Here is an 18,650-nt window from a genome sequence, read left to right as displayed (position 1 = left end):
AGTGAAGACTAATTATATCCCTCCCACCTTTGGATTATGGTAGCCAGAGCTGCAATGCTATGCAAGGGAAAGTAATGGGGATCATGCCTGTAAGTGTTTCAGACCAAAAAGAGGTACTCAGAGATGAAAAACCCAGCATGCATTGGGGAATTGGAAAAGCAGGATTTTCTTGTTACCAAACAGATTGATACACAGAACAGTTTATTGGAAAAGCACCCAAAATATCAATGCTTCAACGACCAAGCCTGAACAACAAAATGGATCCAATGGCAGTACACTACTGTTGTGCCTATCAGTAGCAATGAAGGGAGTTCAAAGCCAGGAGTGGGGTTCAGGAAGAAAGAAGAGGTATTATATCACAATAAGAAAGAAAGTGAAGGTAAATTCATGTCTTGGTAACTAAACTATATTCCGTATTTCAAAGTCAGTACCCCCAATCCCCAGAATCCCTTAGACTGTTTCAAGAATCTCATCTGAGACCCCCCCCCCCCACATAGGCATACAAATATCCCTTATTTAGAGAACTCTGGAGCAGGCAGGAGAGGCAAAAGGAAAGACAGCTAAAAGGCTGTGTGGTTTCAAAATAACAGCAACATAGACAAAACTTCTAGTGGCATATATGGAGATTGGGGATGTCTATGGGGATATGACATGAGGGCAAGGCAGAAATAGGACTCAATGACAAGTATCTGTTATTCTCTTTCTTCCCATATCTATCCCTCCTATTCACAACGGAATTTCTTCCTTGTGGAAGAAAGACCCATTACCAATGGTCCCTGGGATCCTTCCCCCTAGGAAATATTATTGCCTACCCCCAAATAAGCCTCAGGATCACGTAGATCATTTTCAACCTTTAATATGGGTAGAAGAGTCTCCGGTCCTCAGCATGAGTGAGAAGTTAATTAATTACAATTCAAGCACGCTGGAAATGACAGATACTGCCTTCTCCAGTCTTGCAAATAACTCCCCTGAAGTAAATGTTCATACCTGTACTATGAATCATGTTGTTATACAAACCATAGACCAAGGAATTGAAAGAGTCACAAAGGATTTCAACCTCTGGAGCTGAGACACTTCGTACATACAGTCTTCTCTCAATTAACTGCATTGGGGATTGCATGAAGCCTCCTTTTATCCATCACAAAACTAGGCTCTAGATTTCAATGGAAGGGCTCAAATGGAAAGATAGGGCAGACTGACACATGTCTGAGAATTTGTATGTGTGTGTCTGTCTTTCTCTGAATTCTCTGTTGTTTGGGATCAACCATATATTGCTCCTCTAACTTCTCTCCTCCACCCAAGCCCACCTCCACCCAGCAGCTTAATTTTACCAATATCCCATACCATTGACATATAAAATTGTTGGGGCTAATCAAGAAGATGCTAATGAGAGGGGCTGGGGAAAGATTTGAAGGGTAGGTGAGATGAGAAACTGGCAACAGTAAACGGGAAAATCGTAGACAGACAATGAATGGCCTTTGTTACACTACTCGATGACATGTCTGCTGGAGGTGTTGGTAGAGGTTCGGATGATCTGCACTCTGGAGGAACTGGCCCCACTTTTCCTGCTTCTGGTGCTTTCGTCATATCCCCCACGCCCCCCATAAACTCCTCCACCACCTCCTCGAGACCCTCCGCCGCCACCCCTGCTTCCCCCATAGCTCCCTCCGCTGCTGAAGGTTCCGGAGCCTCGGGCCGAGCTGCTTCCATAGCTGCCGCCTCCTCCTCCATAGCTGCCGCCTCCTCCATAGCTCCCACTGCCTCCGCCACCGCCGCCGGCTCCGATGGTGATTTTACTGCTCTGCACGGCTGCAAGGGAAAGACCAGGCCAAAAGGCTTCTTACAGTTGGTCTACACAGAGATGCCACTTCATGTGTTGGTGACCCTCTTCTCACACTGCTCAATCACCAGTAGCATCTTTCATGGAGGTATATTTGCTGCATACAATCCTTAAGTCCTACACACACACACACACACACACACACACACACACACACACACACACACACACACAAACATTGCTACTTACAGATGCTAACAGGGTTCTGAAATTCGCCTGACATCCTGAAAAACAAAACAAAGCTAAATCAGTTTGGTCCACAAAACCTGAAATAAAAGTAGCTCACAAATATATGGTGCTTGAAGTTTTATAAAGTACCTGACATATTTGATCCCCATGACACTCTATTAGAGGTCATTATTACCCCTGTTTTATAGAAAGAGAAACTGAGGTTTGGAATGATTAGGCAGGTTGCCCAGGATCACACAGCTATTAAATGTGGAAAGAAGCATCAAAGCCCAGGGGTTTTCCTAGTCCCATGATGTAGCTTCTTAACAAAGAAATAAGACAATGACTCAAAAAATCAGAGTCAGGATGGAATCATGAGATTTAAGGGAATTTAGACATCATTTAGTCCAAAATTTTATCTTTATAGATGGAAAAAAGTAAGGCAGGGAAATAATTTGTACATAGTTAATGGTGGAAGAACAAATAGAATTCAGTTCTCATTACCCAATCCAGTGCTCTTTCCTCTTTATAGGGAAACTTTATAGTTAAACTTTAATTGTACAGTGTATAACCCTACCCCCATCCCCATCCAAGAAAACTTAGTTCAGAATGCTGTTTTTCATTATCCCTGGAGAATATATTCATACCTAAAACAGGAATTTTAAACCCAAGGAGGAATTTCTTATTAGAGAACACTAGAGAGTTTGAGAGAGGTTGTCACTGCCATCCTTCAGGGATAATAAGACACTAGAAAGAACCTCATCTAAATGGAGAAGCTGACCTCCCAAGAGTACACTCAGTTCACTGAGACAAGTTTCTGGCTGACCCATGCCCACCTGATCTCTTCTCCCTCCAATAGCTTCTTATAGGTGGCAATCTCAACATCCAAGGACAGCTTGGTGCTCAGCAGCTCCTGGTAGTCTCGCAGAAGGCGGGCCATCTCTTCCTTGCTCTGCTGGAGACCTTCTTCCATATCTTGCAATTTCTCTTTGGCATCTTGGAGAGCTTGTTCCCCTCTCTCCTCAGCATCCGAAATGAGTGAATGCACTTGGCCATTCTGTGTCAGAGTATAATCAGGAAGGGAGCCAATGATGTAGCCCCATGCATCATTCACAGAAACCAAGATTCTTAGCATTAAAGGGACTTTGGAGATCACGAACCTAATAGAATAATTTTATAGACTATGAAACTAAGGCCCACAAACATGACTGATGTGTCCAAAATTGTTCAGTGGCTGGGGGTGAGTTGGAGTAAAGACTTAGAGAGTGGCTTTAGATTCAGTAAATATGTAGGTAAAGATAATTTATACAGGTTCTCTTCTTCTAGCTAGTCATTACATTTTTGCACCTACTCCCTCCCCTGCAGCTCAACAGATTTAGAGGATGCTTTTGATGTCCAAATGTTTTATTACCATCCTCCTTCCATATATGTGAAATCTTTAGTATTCAAGAAGAAAGGGACAGCTCTGTTTTTATATGCTCCCAAAACTGTCCACTTCCATCTTAGAGGGCAAAGTTGGTGGGAAGAGAGAGTAAATAAAGAGAAGTAGGAGACATTAAGAGATGTAAAGCTCTCTACTGACTTTCTAATTCTTATCAACCCAGTCAGTACCTCCTCAAGTGATTTTGTCTTTTATCTAAAGAGGTATTAGCTGTCTCTCATTAAATCTCTCATGTTTATGCATGAAGGCAAAACCACAACCCCAAATCCAATAGAAATAGGTATATTTTGAGATTCACTATTTAGGATTCTCTGTGTTCCATCTCCTCCATAGAAAAAAAAATTAGAAATTAATTGCTTCATGTAGTGCCTTTGTGTATTTGGATACACTCTCTTCTGCTTACAAGGTGTCCATAGTTACTTCCTTGGTGGTATCACACACCCTTAAAAAATACTACTCATCAATCTGTTAAAAGGAAGAGTCATGAAATTCTATCCTGGAGAGCAAGACCTAATTCATCTCAACTCTTGTTTTGGAGTCAGGTCCATTGTCCTGGAGTAGACAGGAATGGGGTATCTTGGAAAAGGATAATAGAAGAATGAAAACATTTGATTCTGAAATCTTGTTGGAGGAAGGGAGGAAGGAATGGACCATTTTGTAAACTAAAGCTGAAAACTCATCCTACCTGTTTCTTTATATTTCCAATCTCTGATTTTAGCCTCTGGATAGTCCTGTTGAGCTCTGAAATCTCCATCTTGATGTTCTTCAGGTCATCATCATGTCTGCCAGCTGTAATTTGGAGCTCCTTGTACTATGGGCCAGAGACCACATCATACTCAATGACAGCTCACCTTGGGTGCCCTAAGCCTAAATTTGAGAATCAAAGACAATCTTCCAAAGGGACAACCAGCCAAATGCCCTATCTAAGATTGCCTTCAACTGAGACTTGTCCCCAGTCTTTAAAATGGTTGACCTAAATATTTTTATATCCCATAAGTCCTTGACTCAGACTCTGCTCTAATCAGGCAAATTGGATCCCTCTTCCTCACCTTCACCTAACCTTTTCCACCTCTGTGTCTTTTTACCAACCATTCTTCCATGTGACCTTCCCCTTAAATTTGTACCAATGCTTATTACTCACTCCTCTAATGGGGCATTTGAAAGAACTGTTTTCACTTTGACCCTTGAACCAAGATACAGATAGGCTTTGGGCTATAAGGTCACTCACCTTATCCTGGTACCTAGCCTCAGTCTCATTCTTGCTCTTTTGGAAAATAAGTTCATATTGTTCTTGGACCTCCTGAATAATGCTATCTAAATCCAGACTACGGTTGTTATCCATGGAGAGGATGACGTTAGTGTCAGTGGTAGTAGTCTGCATCATCTGGTCCAACTCCTGTGAGAGAGAGGGGGGGAGTGAGAGAGCAGATGCTGCTCACTATGTATTCTACTTTTACTTCCATCTTCCCTCCAATGACATTCTCCATACTTCTCCAGGAAGCTCCCCCCCCATCCCAACAAGTACATAAATCTTTTATAGAGTTTCATTTTGCTACTTACCTATAGCTCTATTTTCTCTGTCTATACCCTAAGTGTGTGCCCTTCCTCCCCCACCCCCCAGCAGACTGGGAGTTCCTAGAGGGCAGGAATTATGTTGCCACTTGTTTCTAATTAATCACTACCTCAACAACAGAGACAAAGATCTACATAAAAGTAGGGAGGCATCTCTCTATTACCTACCAAATAAAGTATAAACTCTTGATCTTGGCACTCCGTGCCCTGAATAATCTGTCTGCAACCTACCTTTAGAGTCTTATGCCTCTTTCCTTTACCATATTTGTGTTTCAGTCAAACTGGACTACCCTTCATCTCCTGTTTTCATTTAGTCTTCTTATATTCTTTTACTTTTGATCATGCCTTTCCCCATATTTAATTTGTTCGAAACTATCCTTTCCTTCAAGGCTCAACTCAGAGGTTACCTCTCTCCCTATTTCAGTTTCTCAGAGTCCTTTGTCCATATCCCTCCTTTACTTCTTTCATTCTCCCATGCATTACAGTTACATGTATACATATTTTTCTGCCCTAATAGAATATGAACTCTTTGAGAAGAGAGCACCATCATATATTACTTTGTATAGCTGCCTGATCTTTATATTTACATTAGCAGATACTTAATAAATGTTTCTTGATTTTTTTCTTGCTGGGGAGTGATTTTATGATAGGAGAAGTTAGAAATGCTAGTGATATTTAAATTATATATTATATCTTTATACATATACATATTTGTTGACTGAAATGAAGTTCAGTGACTAGCAGGTAACAACTCCTAATATATCCAAGATTTAGATCCTTGTTGAGATATTTAAAGACTTCTAGAAAAAAGTAAAAACACCACCCCAATACCGATATCCATCTTAACACTCAGAAAGTTTCCTCTGAGTTTGTGTATTATGGAATAAATCCAGGGGCATTCCCAAAGACCCAAGGACTGAGACTCTTTCCCCCTGAGAATCACACCACAATCATAATTTTTGATAAGAGGAAAAGTTAATTTTCTATGGACAAAGACCTTACCTCTTCAAACAGGAACCTCAAGAAATCCATTTCCTTACTCAGCGTGTCCACCTTAGACTGCAGTTCAGTTCTGTTCATATAGGCAGCGTCTACATCCTGAACAAAAGATTAGACATATTTTGACCTCAATAATGTTGATGAGCAAACAGTGGATTATTCAGATCTCTTGACTTCCTAATTTTGGATTTGAACCTGAACATAGGAATAAGATCTACAAAAAAAGAAATGAAGTTTCAAATCTGTCAGTGTGACTGCTTGCAAATAGCTTTGACCCAAGATCTGGCCTTGGGAAGGAAAAAGGTGAAGTCTTTGCAACTGTACTACTAAGTTCAGCCTAATTCTCTGTTACCTGGATAGTCACCACCCTCCCCAGATCTGCATAATCAAAAGGATTATTAGTGATTTTAATGTAGCTCTTAGGAAATAAGAATTAAGAGATTTAAAACAATCTCTTATATGTCCCACCTTCAGAATGAACAAAGATTCAACTTTTCTCATCTAAGGAGTTGATGTTATTTGGATAGCAGAGATACTTCAGAGCCAACTTGTTCATTTTCCCAACTCCAAGAATCCGGCATCACTCAGGACCAGGACCACACAAATCAGAATCTAAGAGTGTGTTCCCTTCTGTTTCTTGAAATATAGTTTTCCCTAGATTTAGAGTCAGAACATCTATATTCTAAACTACCACTGTGGCCTTGAGAAAATTAATTCTCTGGGCCTCAATTTCCTCATGTACTGAGGGTGGGGAGGGATTCATACCAAATGAAAGGTCCCTTACCACTCAAAATCCTATGACTTTATTTTTCATATCCACAACTCTCACTCTTGGCTCTACCTTCCAGTCTCTCTCCAAGTGGCATCTTAGCCCTCTCTAGCCACCCACCTTCTTCAGAACGACAAAATCATTCTCAGCATTGGTCCTCCTACTGATTTCTTCCTCATACCTGCAAAGATAGAGGTGCAAAAAAACATATATGGGCAAACCATGGATCCTTGAGGTATCCCCTTCAAATACAACAGTCAGATAAATGTTTGCCCATGGGATTGAACATCATCCCCAGACTGAGGCTGCTAGGTGGCATTCTAGACTAAAACTAGAGGTCAGGGAGATCAGAGTTCAAATCCAGCCTCAAACATTTATTAGTTATGTGACCTTAGGCAAGTCACTCTTATTCTGGAAGATATAACCAAATAAATATTACAATTGAGAGTGGAAATTAAGGTTCCACTCACCATCCCTGGACCTGTCCATACCAAGTCTCCCCTCTCTAGACACCACTTCTCAGTATATTTTAACTGAGTATATGGCATATAGAAGGCACTTATTAAATACTTCTTTTCTCCATCATCCATTTAAGTCTGGCATTCTTTCCACTATATCATGCTGTTAATCTAATATGTTAATCTAAAAAATGTCAATTATACTCTTGGAAAGTGTTCACTTACTATTATTATTATTATTATATAATTGGGTAATTATAAAACACTCCAATGTACTCATTACCACTATGACATATTTATAGTTGTATTATCTGATTCTAGGGACATTCGTTAGGATAAGCTTCCTAAGAACACACCATGAAAGGTAGTTCAAAATTGGAGTAAGTTACAGAGGAAAGTTAATATGAGATTAACACTTGATAATTAAATCATGCATAGGCATTACTGGGTTGTTTTTATCATAGCTCTTAAAAAATAATAGCTAATATTTATGTTGTACTTTAAAATTAACAAGGTTATTTACAGATGTTATCTCATTTGTTCTTCACAACAACCCTGAGGTGCTATTATCATTCCCATTTTACAACTGAAGAAACTGAGACTGAGAGAAGCTAAGTGACTTTCTCTATGATCACACAGCTATTAATAGACTGAGGCAGGATTTAAATTCAGGTCTTTCTGCCTCCCAAGATGAGTGAGGGAACTCTTTCAGTCAATGCACATCAAAAACCCTTCTATCCTCAAGTAAATGGTCTCTGTGGTATTCTGCCTGGAAAATTCATCTTGTTGAAGTCAAACTGGTGGAGGGCTCTCTGGTTGCTCCTCTAATGTGACATGAATTCATTCTAACTTGGAAGCAGTTGATAGAGCTTGCAGTCTACTTGTTTTATTTTTTAGAGGGGTTTTTTTTTGGTAAGGCAATGAAGTTATGTGACTTGCCCAAGGTCACACAGCTAAATAATTTTTATGTGTCTGAGGTCAAATTTGAACCCAAGTTCTGCTGACTCCAGGATGGATGTTCTATCCATTGCTCCACCTAGCTGCCTCTGCTTGTAGTGTCCTTGAATTGATAATGTGGGGTAACCTCCATGACATGATAGGGTTTCAGAGTATTATTTGGGTTATGAAGTTTTTTATGTAGATTATTTTATTGCAACCTCAAAACTGTCCTGAGGATAGGTTCGACAGAAAAGATTATCATCATTCTATAGGTGAGAACAAAGCCTCATAAAGGGGAGGTGACCTACAGATAATGCAACTAGTATTTCCCCAAAACCAAATTTCCCTCCTTGCTCTGACAGGTTTTCCTAACATGTCCCATACCCCACCTCTTACCACCCTGGGTTTCCAAGCTCACTTGGCCTTGAAGTCTTCTACTAAGTCTTGCATGTTTTTTATCTCAGAGTCTTGGTGCATGCGCTCCCCTGTCAGATTCTCCAACTGCCTTCTCAAGCCGCTGATATAGGTCTCAAAGAGGGGATCCAGGTTATTGCTTTGGGTGGAGGTCTTCACCTGCTGCAGCAGGTCCCATTTTGTCTGCAATACCTGGTTCTGTTGCTCCAAGAATCGCACCTAAAATGGCAAAAGAACTATAGTACTGGAGTTTTCTGTGCCTTGCCAATTGGCCCTACAGCAGAACCCCTGAAATGCATTCCAAAAGCTTACTAAGATAGGGACTGTCTCATTTTCTATCTGTATCCCAGGTGCTTAACAAAATATCTGACCCAAAAGAAACATTTAATAAATGATTTTTCATTCATTCTTTTATTCACTGGTTTCCTCTCTATAAAAAGAATATAATACTTGATAGCTTTTTATGGGGAAAGTATTCAGTAAATAAAGAAATGTGAGAAATTATTCTTATTATTGAGTATAGGAACTGTTCATAATATCTGTTCTCCCTAGCTACTCATTAAGCTCTCCTATTTCCCTTCAACTCTGTATTTTAAGCTATCTCCAGCCCCTACTAACTCATGTTTAGTTCCCTAGGTCAGCAAATGACTGCTTCCCTATCCAAGCAGGGTTCAGAATGTATCCATCCACCTCTCCACATTCTCCTAGACTCTTCCCAATCCTCATTTCCTCTCCCTTCGAGCATCAAGTCATATCCTCCAAAATGAGTAATAATGTTTGTCATCGATTCTAAACGAAGACCATGACATCAGGGGATGATGCCATGACAAGTACATGAATTGGATTTGAGTGAGGAGGTACTATGTTAAGTCACCAGCTTCACTTTCTCCTCCAGAGCATCTGGATCCAGTGACCAGATATGACTCAGGATGACTAGAAATGGCTCTGGATTCGAGGCTATCAGGATTAAGTGACTTGCCCAGGGTCACACTGCTAGTTAGTGTAAGTTGTCTGAGGTCTGATTCGAACTCTGATCCTCCTGACTCCAAGGCCAGTACTCTATCCACTGCACTACTAAGCTGCCCTTCAAAAGGAGTAGGGCTAGTAGCAAACCCTTTGTTATTGAAGGTGACAATGGTGGCACCCATCTCAAGCAAAACTCTATAATACTTCTAGACTCAGAGAGTCCAGGAAGCCCCTAAATCTCAGTCCCTTGTATTTGAAAGGATAGAGTTTTACCGAATATTGTTTGGAGATAGCAAAAAATTCCATAAAGGAAAATCTCCCATGATTCCTTTCTTGTTTATTTCAGTTTGAAAAGGGATTGAGCAAGAGGTTTCCAAGGGTGGTGTCAGAATGATCTGTTTAATGGGAGACTGTTCACAAAGATACTCCGTGAGAAATTTCAGTTCTCAACAACCTATTTTTATCCTGCAGTTACTCATAGGAAGAATGTCAAAGCTGATAAGGGAACTTCAGGATCATAAATCTAACCATCCATCTTTTTATTAAGAAGGAAAATGGAACCAAGATGAGTTAAAGGACTTTCCAAACATCACATGACTTGTAAATAGCAGAGATTTTAATGTAGTTCCATTTTATGGCATTCTATGCCCAGCCTTCTTACAAATGCATAGGGAGAGTTGATCTGATCAACAGAAGAGTTGCTGTGCTTCTACAACATGTTTAGCACTGTGAAAAGTGTGGAGAGATGGATATAAAGAATCATACAGTTTATTTCATCCTAGAAAGTCCACTACTAAGTACAAAGTCTTGTACACAATACTCAATAAATGTTTGTGGAATAGGTAAGAATTAAGCAGATGATAAGTAATAGGGAATTTATATCTTTCTTTAAAAAAAGATTATTTTGGCCAATATCAAATGGAACATAGATTACAAAACATTTTCACAAAGTAGTGCTAACCTGTTCTCTGTCTACAATTTTATCACCTATGAAATGAGTAAATTTGATGGAGGAGGAGGAGGAGGAGAAGAAGAAATAGTAGAACTTCTTCACCAGTGGGAACTCAAACCAAGAAGGAAACTTCCAACAGACTTCTCCTTTCCATGTACTCCTATGTCCTCCCCCAATTGCTCTGTCCTGTTCCCAGTGTCTGCTCTCCTCTTTTCCAATTTCCCTCTAAAATTCTGCTGCTGAAATAGTTATATGTGCACATTTATAGGCATGGTTAATATACAGAGTTTAGTTCTCAGTTTAGACTCTAGCACTGTCATACTATATGAAAAGTGGCTGAACTTCTCTGGGATGTGATTGAACCTTTCTAGACCTCTGCTTCTTCACTGCCCCATAGCCAGGAGGAAGAAAATAAAGTCATCTCCACCTTCTGGGAATCCTCCCAGGAGTGGTGCAACAACCACCTATGTTGTGTCCCAGTTCACAAAGTGGAAAGGCAGAGAAAGGGATGGGTCTTTTGTGATTGCTAGACTGCCAATCACTTAACAATTTCTCTTCTAGAGCCACACACAAAATGGGATTATAGTAGGTAGTCTTAGAGGAAGAGGAGGGTGAAGGAAAAAAGAGATGTTTCCCCCTTTCTTTCTATGAGATTCCATATTGTTGGCCCTCAAAGAGCTGAAGGGGGAGACACAGGAAGACTCATAAAGTGTACAATAACTCTTATATTTAGCCAGAGACACTTGCTAGGTCAACCATCTTCTCCATCAGAGCTTCCCAACCTTGCAGGAAAGTGGATAGGAGGGGCAGCTAGGTGGCACAGTGGATAAAGCACCGGCCCTGGAGTCAGGAGTACTTGAGTTCAAATTTGGCCTCAGACACTTAATAAATTGCCTAGCTGTGTGACCTTGGGCAAGTCACTTAACCCCATTTCCTTAAATAAATCAAATTTTTTAAAAAAGAAAGTGGGTAGGAAACCAGATCCTTTTTCCTGACAGATCATCACAGTCTTTATAACAGAAGTCCTTAAACTTGGTTGTGCTCTGGACTATTCAGGATAATGTTTTTAAATACATAAAATAAAATATATTAGATTACAAAGGGAAATAATTATATTTGGATCCCAGGTTAAAAAAAAAAATTTTCTGGGGAGCTGTCCAAGGTTCTATTTTAAAGAGAAGAAAAGTGAGGGGGAGGGATGAGATGACCCTATTGTTCTCAATGAATAAGCCCTTTCCTTCCCAAGGGAATGGGGAGGGGTGGGGGGAACAAAGTTAAAGCATCTCCTAGAGGAGTATTAGAGGCTTTACAGCATGGAGTTGCTTCCCCCAGGTCACAAAATCTGGTGTAGTTGATCCTGATCTTGGTTTCCTGACAGATCTGGTTTCCTACCAGAAAGATACCTCAGACACTTACTAGTTCTGTGACATTGAGCAAACCTTCAACCTCTCCTGGTCTCAGTTTCCTAATCTATAAAATGGGCAAGCTGCACTCTGTGACTTCTAAAGTTCATTCTGGCTCTGAATATAGGATGCTATAATCTATTGTCAGACTAGGCTTGATGGTTATTCAGTTAGTCACATGTCTTGTATTATCCTAAGCACTAAAGATACAAAGAAAGACAAAAGACAATCCCTGCCCTTAAGGAGCTCACAATCTAATGGGGGGAGATAACAAGCAGACATCTTCACTGAGGAGTACCTTGCCCCAGTCAGCCAGGCAAGTCCCAGGAGTTGGGACCTCCCTCTATCACTCCCAGAAGCAGTAAGTCACTCACCTTGTCAATGAAAGAAGCAAATTTGTTGTTGAGAACTTTGATCTGCTCACGCTCTTGACTTTTCACCTTTTGAAACTCGGGGTCCACACCCACAGCAAGAGGCTGAAGGAGGCTCTGATTAATGGTCACCTCACGAATACCACCTGGGGGACAAGCAGGACCAAAACCCCCAAGGCCAAAGCCACCACCCCCAAAACTCCTGCTTCCAAAGCCTCGTCTACCACCACCACCACCTCCAAAAGCTCTTCCTCCTCTGCTCTGCCTTAAACCACTTGTTCCAGCCCCTACCGGGTTACTGGAGATACTTCTGCTGCCACTCAGATTATAGAGACTTTGGCTAGTGTAACTGCCCCTAAGCCGACTGTATCCCCCCAAACCACCACCACCACCACCACTCCCACTCCTCCCACCTATTCCGCACACAGACCCACCAGCCTGACATCTGCCACCAAAGGCCCCAGAGGAACTGGTACTGTAAACATTCCTGCTCCCCAGGCCAAAGGCAGATCTAGAACTAAACTGCCGGCTCATTGTTTCTCAAGCATCCAGAGAGACAGGTAGAAGGAGAAGAGGCCCTATCAGGAAGGAAGAGGAGGAGATCAGAACTGGAAGGAGACACAACTCCTTTGACAAGAAAACTGGCACTGCCCCTTATATATGCAATTGGGCTGGGTCCATTCTTCAACCCTTGGGAGTGGAATAATATTTAGTTTACCTGTCAATAATGAGTCTGGTTCAAAACTAATACCTAGGAGTTGCAAAAACTCCATTGCAGACAGACTTCCCAAACTTGCTCATTTATCTTTCATCTCTCTTTACCTGTTTAGAGATTCAACTGAAATGATATACCAGGATCTGGTGGCCGAAAACTCTTCTATCATTTCCCCAAAAAACATTAGATCATTTTTTCCCAAACAACTCCCTAAGAGAGTCATTTGTTTGGAGGTCTTACCTGAAATCTGGGGCAAGTTTTGAGAGTACTGATAAATAGGGCTGGGGTTGGTTGGCAACTTCTGGCAAAAAAAATCCCCCCTCCCCAAGATTTTTGGTAGGTTCCCTCTGCTGTCTTTCCCACCTCACTCCTATAATGTGTGTTGTTATTACTGGCAAAGCCTTAGATTATATCCCACAAAGGATAGGGAGCCTTGAGCAATATGAGTCAGAGGTAGAGTAGTGGAACAGAGAGAGGAATGAACCTGAGCTCCATCACTAACTGTATAGCTTGGAGCAAGTCATTTAATTTCTCTAATCCTCAATTACCTTAAACCTACGTCCATTCCCACAGGATTATTGTAAGGATAAAATTATCTAAAATACATGACTTTGTAAACAGACCCAACTCCACACAGATCTTATTTGTGATCTTTAAGAAAGCTCTTGATGTCTCCAAGCTTCTCACTCCCAGCCACCAAACCCCATTTATTGAATTTCAATAAGAAACTATTACATATGTTGTACTGTTGAGAATGCTAAATAAAGAAATCCTTATAAATTAATTGTATCCCCTTGACATGCAGCCAGATCTCCATTTCTGCCTATCACTTATCTCAAGCATTATTGACATTTCTAGTGGGTTCTGCATATGCCAATTATTAGCCAGTGTAAATTCAAGGAAATATAAGTTTATGATAGCATCCACATGAACCAAATCAAATAAGGAAGATTAGTCTGCTAGTAAAAAAGCAGAGAGATTGTTTCCAAATCAAAGAAAAATTTTAAGCAAATTAGGAGAATATGGGAAAAATTACCATAGATAAAAGAATTTATGAGCAAACAGAAGATGGAGAAGTTTACAGGAGGTGAAATGGATAATTTTGCTTAATGAAATTTAAAAGGATTTATAGACAAAATCAATGTGACCAAAACTGGAAAGAAAACCAGAACCTTGGGGACAGGGGGATTTTATCACAAATTTCTCTGATTAAGGCCTCACATCTCAAATATATAAATAATTGAATCAAATTTGTAAAAATAGAAGTCATTTCTCAATTGATAAATGGTCAAAAGAAATGAACAGGTAGTTTCCAGAGAAGAAATCAAAGCTATAAATAGCCACATAAAAAATGAGAAATGCACACTAAAACATTCCTGTGGCACATTCTCATTTCTACAGATTGGATAATATGATAGAAAAGTGAAGGGTATACTTGATTCAGCAATACCACTAGGAAAAGGAAAATTTTCCATACCATATGAAAAATATTTATAACAGCTGATTTTGTGTTGCCAAAGAATTGGAAATTGAGAGGCTACCCATCAGTTTTGGAATGGTTAACTAAATTGTGCAATGTGATTGGAATAGACTATTGTGCTAATAGAAATTGTTTCAGAAGGACAGTTTCAGAAAACCTGAAAGGAATTATATATGAGGTGATGCAAAGTAAAATGAAAAGAAACTGTAAAAGCAATATTGTATTGATAATCAACTGTAAAAGATTTAACTACTCTAATCAATGCAATGATCCACGGTAATGCAAAAGACTTATAATGAAAAATGCTATCCATATTCTGAGAGACTACTGGTGAATTCAGTGCAGATCAAAATCTATTTTTTCACTTTATTTTTCTTGGTTTTTTTAACATATCTAAAATAGAAATATGTTTTGCATGACTTTACATGGCAAAAAAAAAATCCTGAAAAAAATGAACTGTGCTTTACTTTTCTAATATACTTAGATTCTAATATTTATTGAGCAAAGCTGTGACCAGAAAACACATTCACCAATAATTACAGAAAAGGAATAAAGAACAGACATCAAAAAAAGAAATCATGTTGAAATCTAGTAGATGCAATCCTAAGAAAGAGATCTGGGAGAATAGCCAATACTGAGTTTCCAATGGGCTTCTTAACACTGTACTGGCTCACCTTGCTCTGTAGCTATTGTTTTAAGGAAAGTATATTCTTAGGCTTCTAGGTATATAAATCTATTCTTGGGGGGGTGGCTAGGTTGCACAGTGGATAGAGCACCGGCCTTGGAGTCAGGAGTACCTGGGTTCAAATCTGACCTCAGACACTTAGTAATTACCTAGCTGTGTGGCCTTGGGCAAGCCACTTAACCCCATCGCCTTAAAAAATCTAAAAAAATAAATAAATAGATAGATAGATAGATAGATAGATAAACAAACAAACAAATAAATAAATAAACAAACAAACAAGCAAACAGACAGACAGACAGATAGATAGATAGGTAGATAGATAGATAGATAAATAAATCTATTCTTGGATTCTAGACCAGAAAAGAGATGTAAACATTCAGAGGGGGCAAAGGATAGGCCCTGCCTACCCAAGAATAGCTGAACAGAACCCTATTCAGGGATACAGACAGAGAAGGAGACAGAATTGGACATAGGGACTAGTCTAAGAAGGCTTCCTGAAATGGAGGAATTTGGAGTAGAACCTATAATTAAAATATGGGCAGAAAGTAGAGAGGAGGGCATTCCCAAGAATGAGAGTATCCCAAGCAAGAAGTCACATGAGAGGGGTGGCTAGATGGTGCAGTGGATAGAGTCAGGTGTACCTGAGTTCAAATCCAACCTCAGACACTTAATTATCTAGCTGTGTGGCCTTGGGCAAGCCACTTAATCCCATTGCCTTGCAAAAAAAAAAAAAGAAGTCACATGAGGTTTCAGATGCTTTTCTGAGCTCCTGGCACATCTCCCAAATGCCCTGTCCTTAAATACTGAAAAAGGGTTTTGAATTCTAAACTTCCATGGACAAGTCAGTCTGGTGTTTGCACTAAGTTTTCGAATAATTTGTTGGCTCCCAGATACAGAAAAAGGGCAAAACAGCCTAGGATGGAAAGTGAGATAACTTGTGAGGAACCCCTATATTTTAGCCTGGGATAAATAGGCAGATCTAGTATTTTTAAAAAGGTTTTCTAAAAAAAGAAAGAAATCATAGAACTTAGAATTTTCTAATTTAAAGCTACATTAGAAGTCATTTACTTAAACTCCCTCCTTCTACAAATGAGAACTCAGGTTTGAAGAAAGAAAATGACTTGCCCAAGTCATAAGTTGCCCAACTACAAGTTAGTGGCAAAACCAGAATTAGAATTTAGGCATCCTGACACTAGCCTGTTATTCTTTCCCCTATACCTTTTTTCCTCCTGCCCTCAAAAGTTCAAATTTTATCCATACAACTTTCTGTACTTTCCAACATTAATCATATGGCCACAGACTTGATGTATAGTTAACTACATGGTCTTTCAAACTCCTGAATGTTTAACCTGGAATATATTTTTCCCATGAGTAGAGGCTATAACTTTTGTTGTCCAATATTCCTACTTCTTTAGAGCTGACATGCCACAAATCTGGGAAACAGTGTCACCATGCACAATCAACTTTCAGCTGTTGACTGATCCATAGTAAATCTTATTTTTAATTTCTTGTAGATATGATCTACTCTATTAAAATAACTCTAGGTAAGGACACTTCCTCTAGGGACCACACCATTAGTTCTAGCATCCCTCACAATAATATACTTGTACCCCTACTGAGAAAAAAGGCTTATGTCGGGGACAGCTAGGTGGTGTAGTGGATAGAGCACCAAACCTGGAGTCAGGAGTACCTGAGTTCAAATTCTACCACAGACACTTAATAATTACCTAGCTATGTGGCCTTGGGCAAGCCACTTAACCCCATTGCCTTGCAAAAACCTAAAAAAAAGGCTTATGTCACTCCTCAGTTCTCAGAAAACTTAGTGAGAGTGGAGTTCTTAGACTGATGCTTGACATCAGTCCCAGGAATAACGATGACACCTGAGTTCAAATCCAGTCTTAGAAATTTACTAATACTGTGAGTTAGGGCAAGTCACTTATCTATGGTTTGCCTTGGTTTCCTTACCTGTAAAATGGAAATAATAATAGAAACTACCTCCCAGGATAATTGTGAGGATCAAATAAGATGAAATTTGTCAAATGCTTGCCAGTATCTGGCATATTATCACTATTAATATTATATAACTCCATTGTTTTATAACAATCACTGAACATCATATGTCAGGCAATATAGTTAGACAAATAAAATAGGTCTAAGAGAAGCTTTGATCATCCTCTCTAACACTAGGCTCTGGCCTTGAGTATAAGCAATTTGATTAAAGATAAAAGAACCTCTCATCTTAAGATTCTAAACACCAGGGTAGCTAGGTGGCACAGTGGATAGAGCACCAGCCCTGGCATCAGGAGGACCTGAGTTCAAATCAGACCCCAGACACTTAATAATTACCTAGCTGTGTGACCTTGGGCATATTACTTAATCCCATTGCCTTTCCAAAAAGAAAAAAAGAGAAAAGATTCCAAATACCACATTCAATACTCTTATCTCCTAGATTATAGGAAAAGGGCAGGGGGGGGGGGGAGGAGAAATCCAAATTTCTGCTGTCACTTATTTATAGTGATTAGAAAAGAGCTATAAGTATATCTGTGATTCTATTTGGTTTATGGAAAAGGGCACCCAGTTGCTCTCCATCCCCACAAGGAAGTTAAGAACTCTGACAAAGGTCAATACTGGGATCCTGAAGGAGATTTCTATGTGTTTGTAATATGAGAGACAGCATCAGTTAGTTGCCAAGAATTCATATAAGGAGGGAACAAAGTAAAAAGGTTAGGGTTTAGGGCTATCCATCTGGGCTGACAATGAAGGTAAAGGGATGGAAGAGATAATAAGTTACAAAGTACATGGTACTTTGCAGTTTACAAAGCACTTCCTCCACAACACTTCTATAAGGTAAACAGAGTAGATATCCTAAGATCATAGAGTTAATAAGTGACAAATCCCAAGATTTCTTTCAGATCAAGGATGGAAACAGTTATGATCATATAGCTTATGGTTGATCATTGAATCCCATCTCACCCCTCTTATATAGACAGGAACTCTGGAACATCCCTCTCCTCTACCTTGCCCTCTCTTGGAAAGGAGAAAAAAATAAGTCAGTTAAGGGCCAAACTCATCCAGCCTGTCTCACAAGTTATAAACCTGAGGTTTCCAAGTGGGTGAGGCCCTAGGCAGCTATCAGTCACCCAGATCACACTCTCAGGTGACAGGAGGTGGCAGGGTTCAGGATAAGCTGATGATGAGATTATCATTCACCCGACACATTTTTCAAATCCATTTCTGCCAGTAGGTTTCCAAAATCAATCTGATTCGGGGTGGGCAACCAGGTTTCCCCACAAAAGATCAGTTCCATCCAAAAACATTTTACTGAATAAATAGCAGGTTCTGGGTATACAAAAACAAAAAGAAAAGAAAATCAGTCCCTGAGCTTAAGAAGCTTATGTTCTACACAGGGATATAAAATGCAAACAGATACCTAAGTAAAAAGTTACTTGAGAAAAGAGAGAGAGAATTAAGGATTTTT

At 39.8% G+C, this 18,650-nt stretch overlaps 1 protein-coding gene across 1 annotated transcript; it reads right to left on the bottom strand.

Moving 5' to 3' along the window:
• Nucleotides 1-184: 184 nt before the first annotated feature.
• Nucleotides 185-12,940, bottom strand: LOC141514774 (keratin, type II cytoskeletal 1b-like). The gene is made up of 9 exons (XM_074225858.1): nt 12,296-12,940; nt 8,605-8,819; nt 6,910-6,970; nt 6,024-6,119; nt 4,678-4,845; nt 4,135-4,260; nt 2,845-3,065; nt 2,030-2,064; nt 185-1,809 (listed from the first exon to the last, which is right to left on the bottom strand). The coding sequence occupies exons 1-9, from the start codon at nt 12,824-12,826 to the stop codon at nt 1,487-1,489; spliced, it is 1,776 nt and encodes a 591-aa protein (XP_074081959.1). The 5' UTR covers nt 12,827-12,940; the 3' UTR covers nt 185-1,486.
• Nucleotides 12,941-18,650: the final 5,710 nt, after the last annotated feature.

Source organism: Macrotis lagotis, chromosome 2 (assembly GCF_037893015.1).
Source record: "Macrotis lagotis isolate mMagLag1 chromosome 2, bilby.v1.9.chrom.fasta, whole genome shotgun sequence".
In the NCBI taxonomy this organism is placed as follows: Eukaryota; Metazoa; Chordata; class Mammalia; order Peramelemorphia; family Peramelidae; genus Macrotis; species Macrotis lagotis.
The sequence above is the reverse complement of the archived record's forward strand: the minus strand, read 5'-3'. Positions and strand labels throughout refer to the sequence as shown.

Bases quoted from the DNA above. Each gene is read 5' to 3' on its own strand.
- LOC141514774 (XM_074225858.1), bottom strand. From the start codon at position 12,826: ATGAGCCGGCAGTTTAGTTCTAGATCTGCCTTTGGCCTGGGGAGCAGG. The intron at 6,120-6,909 runs GTGGGTGGCTAG...TCTTTTGTTCAG, and splicing joins ATTTTGTCGTTCTGAAGAAG to GATGTAGACGCTGCCTATAT. The intron at 3,066-4,134 runs GTAGGATGAGTT...ACTCTGACACAG, and splicing joins TTGGAAATATAAAGAAACAG to AATGGCCAAGTGCATTCACT.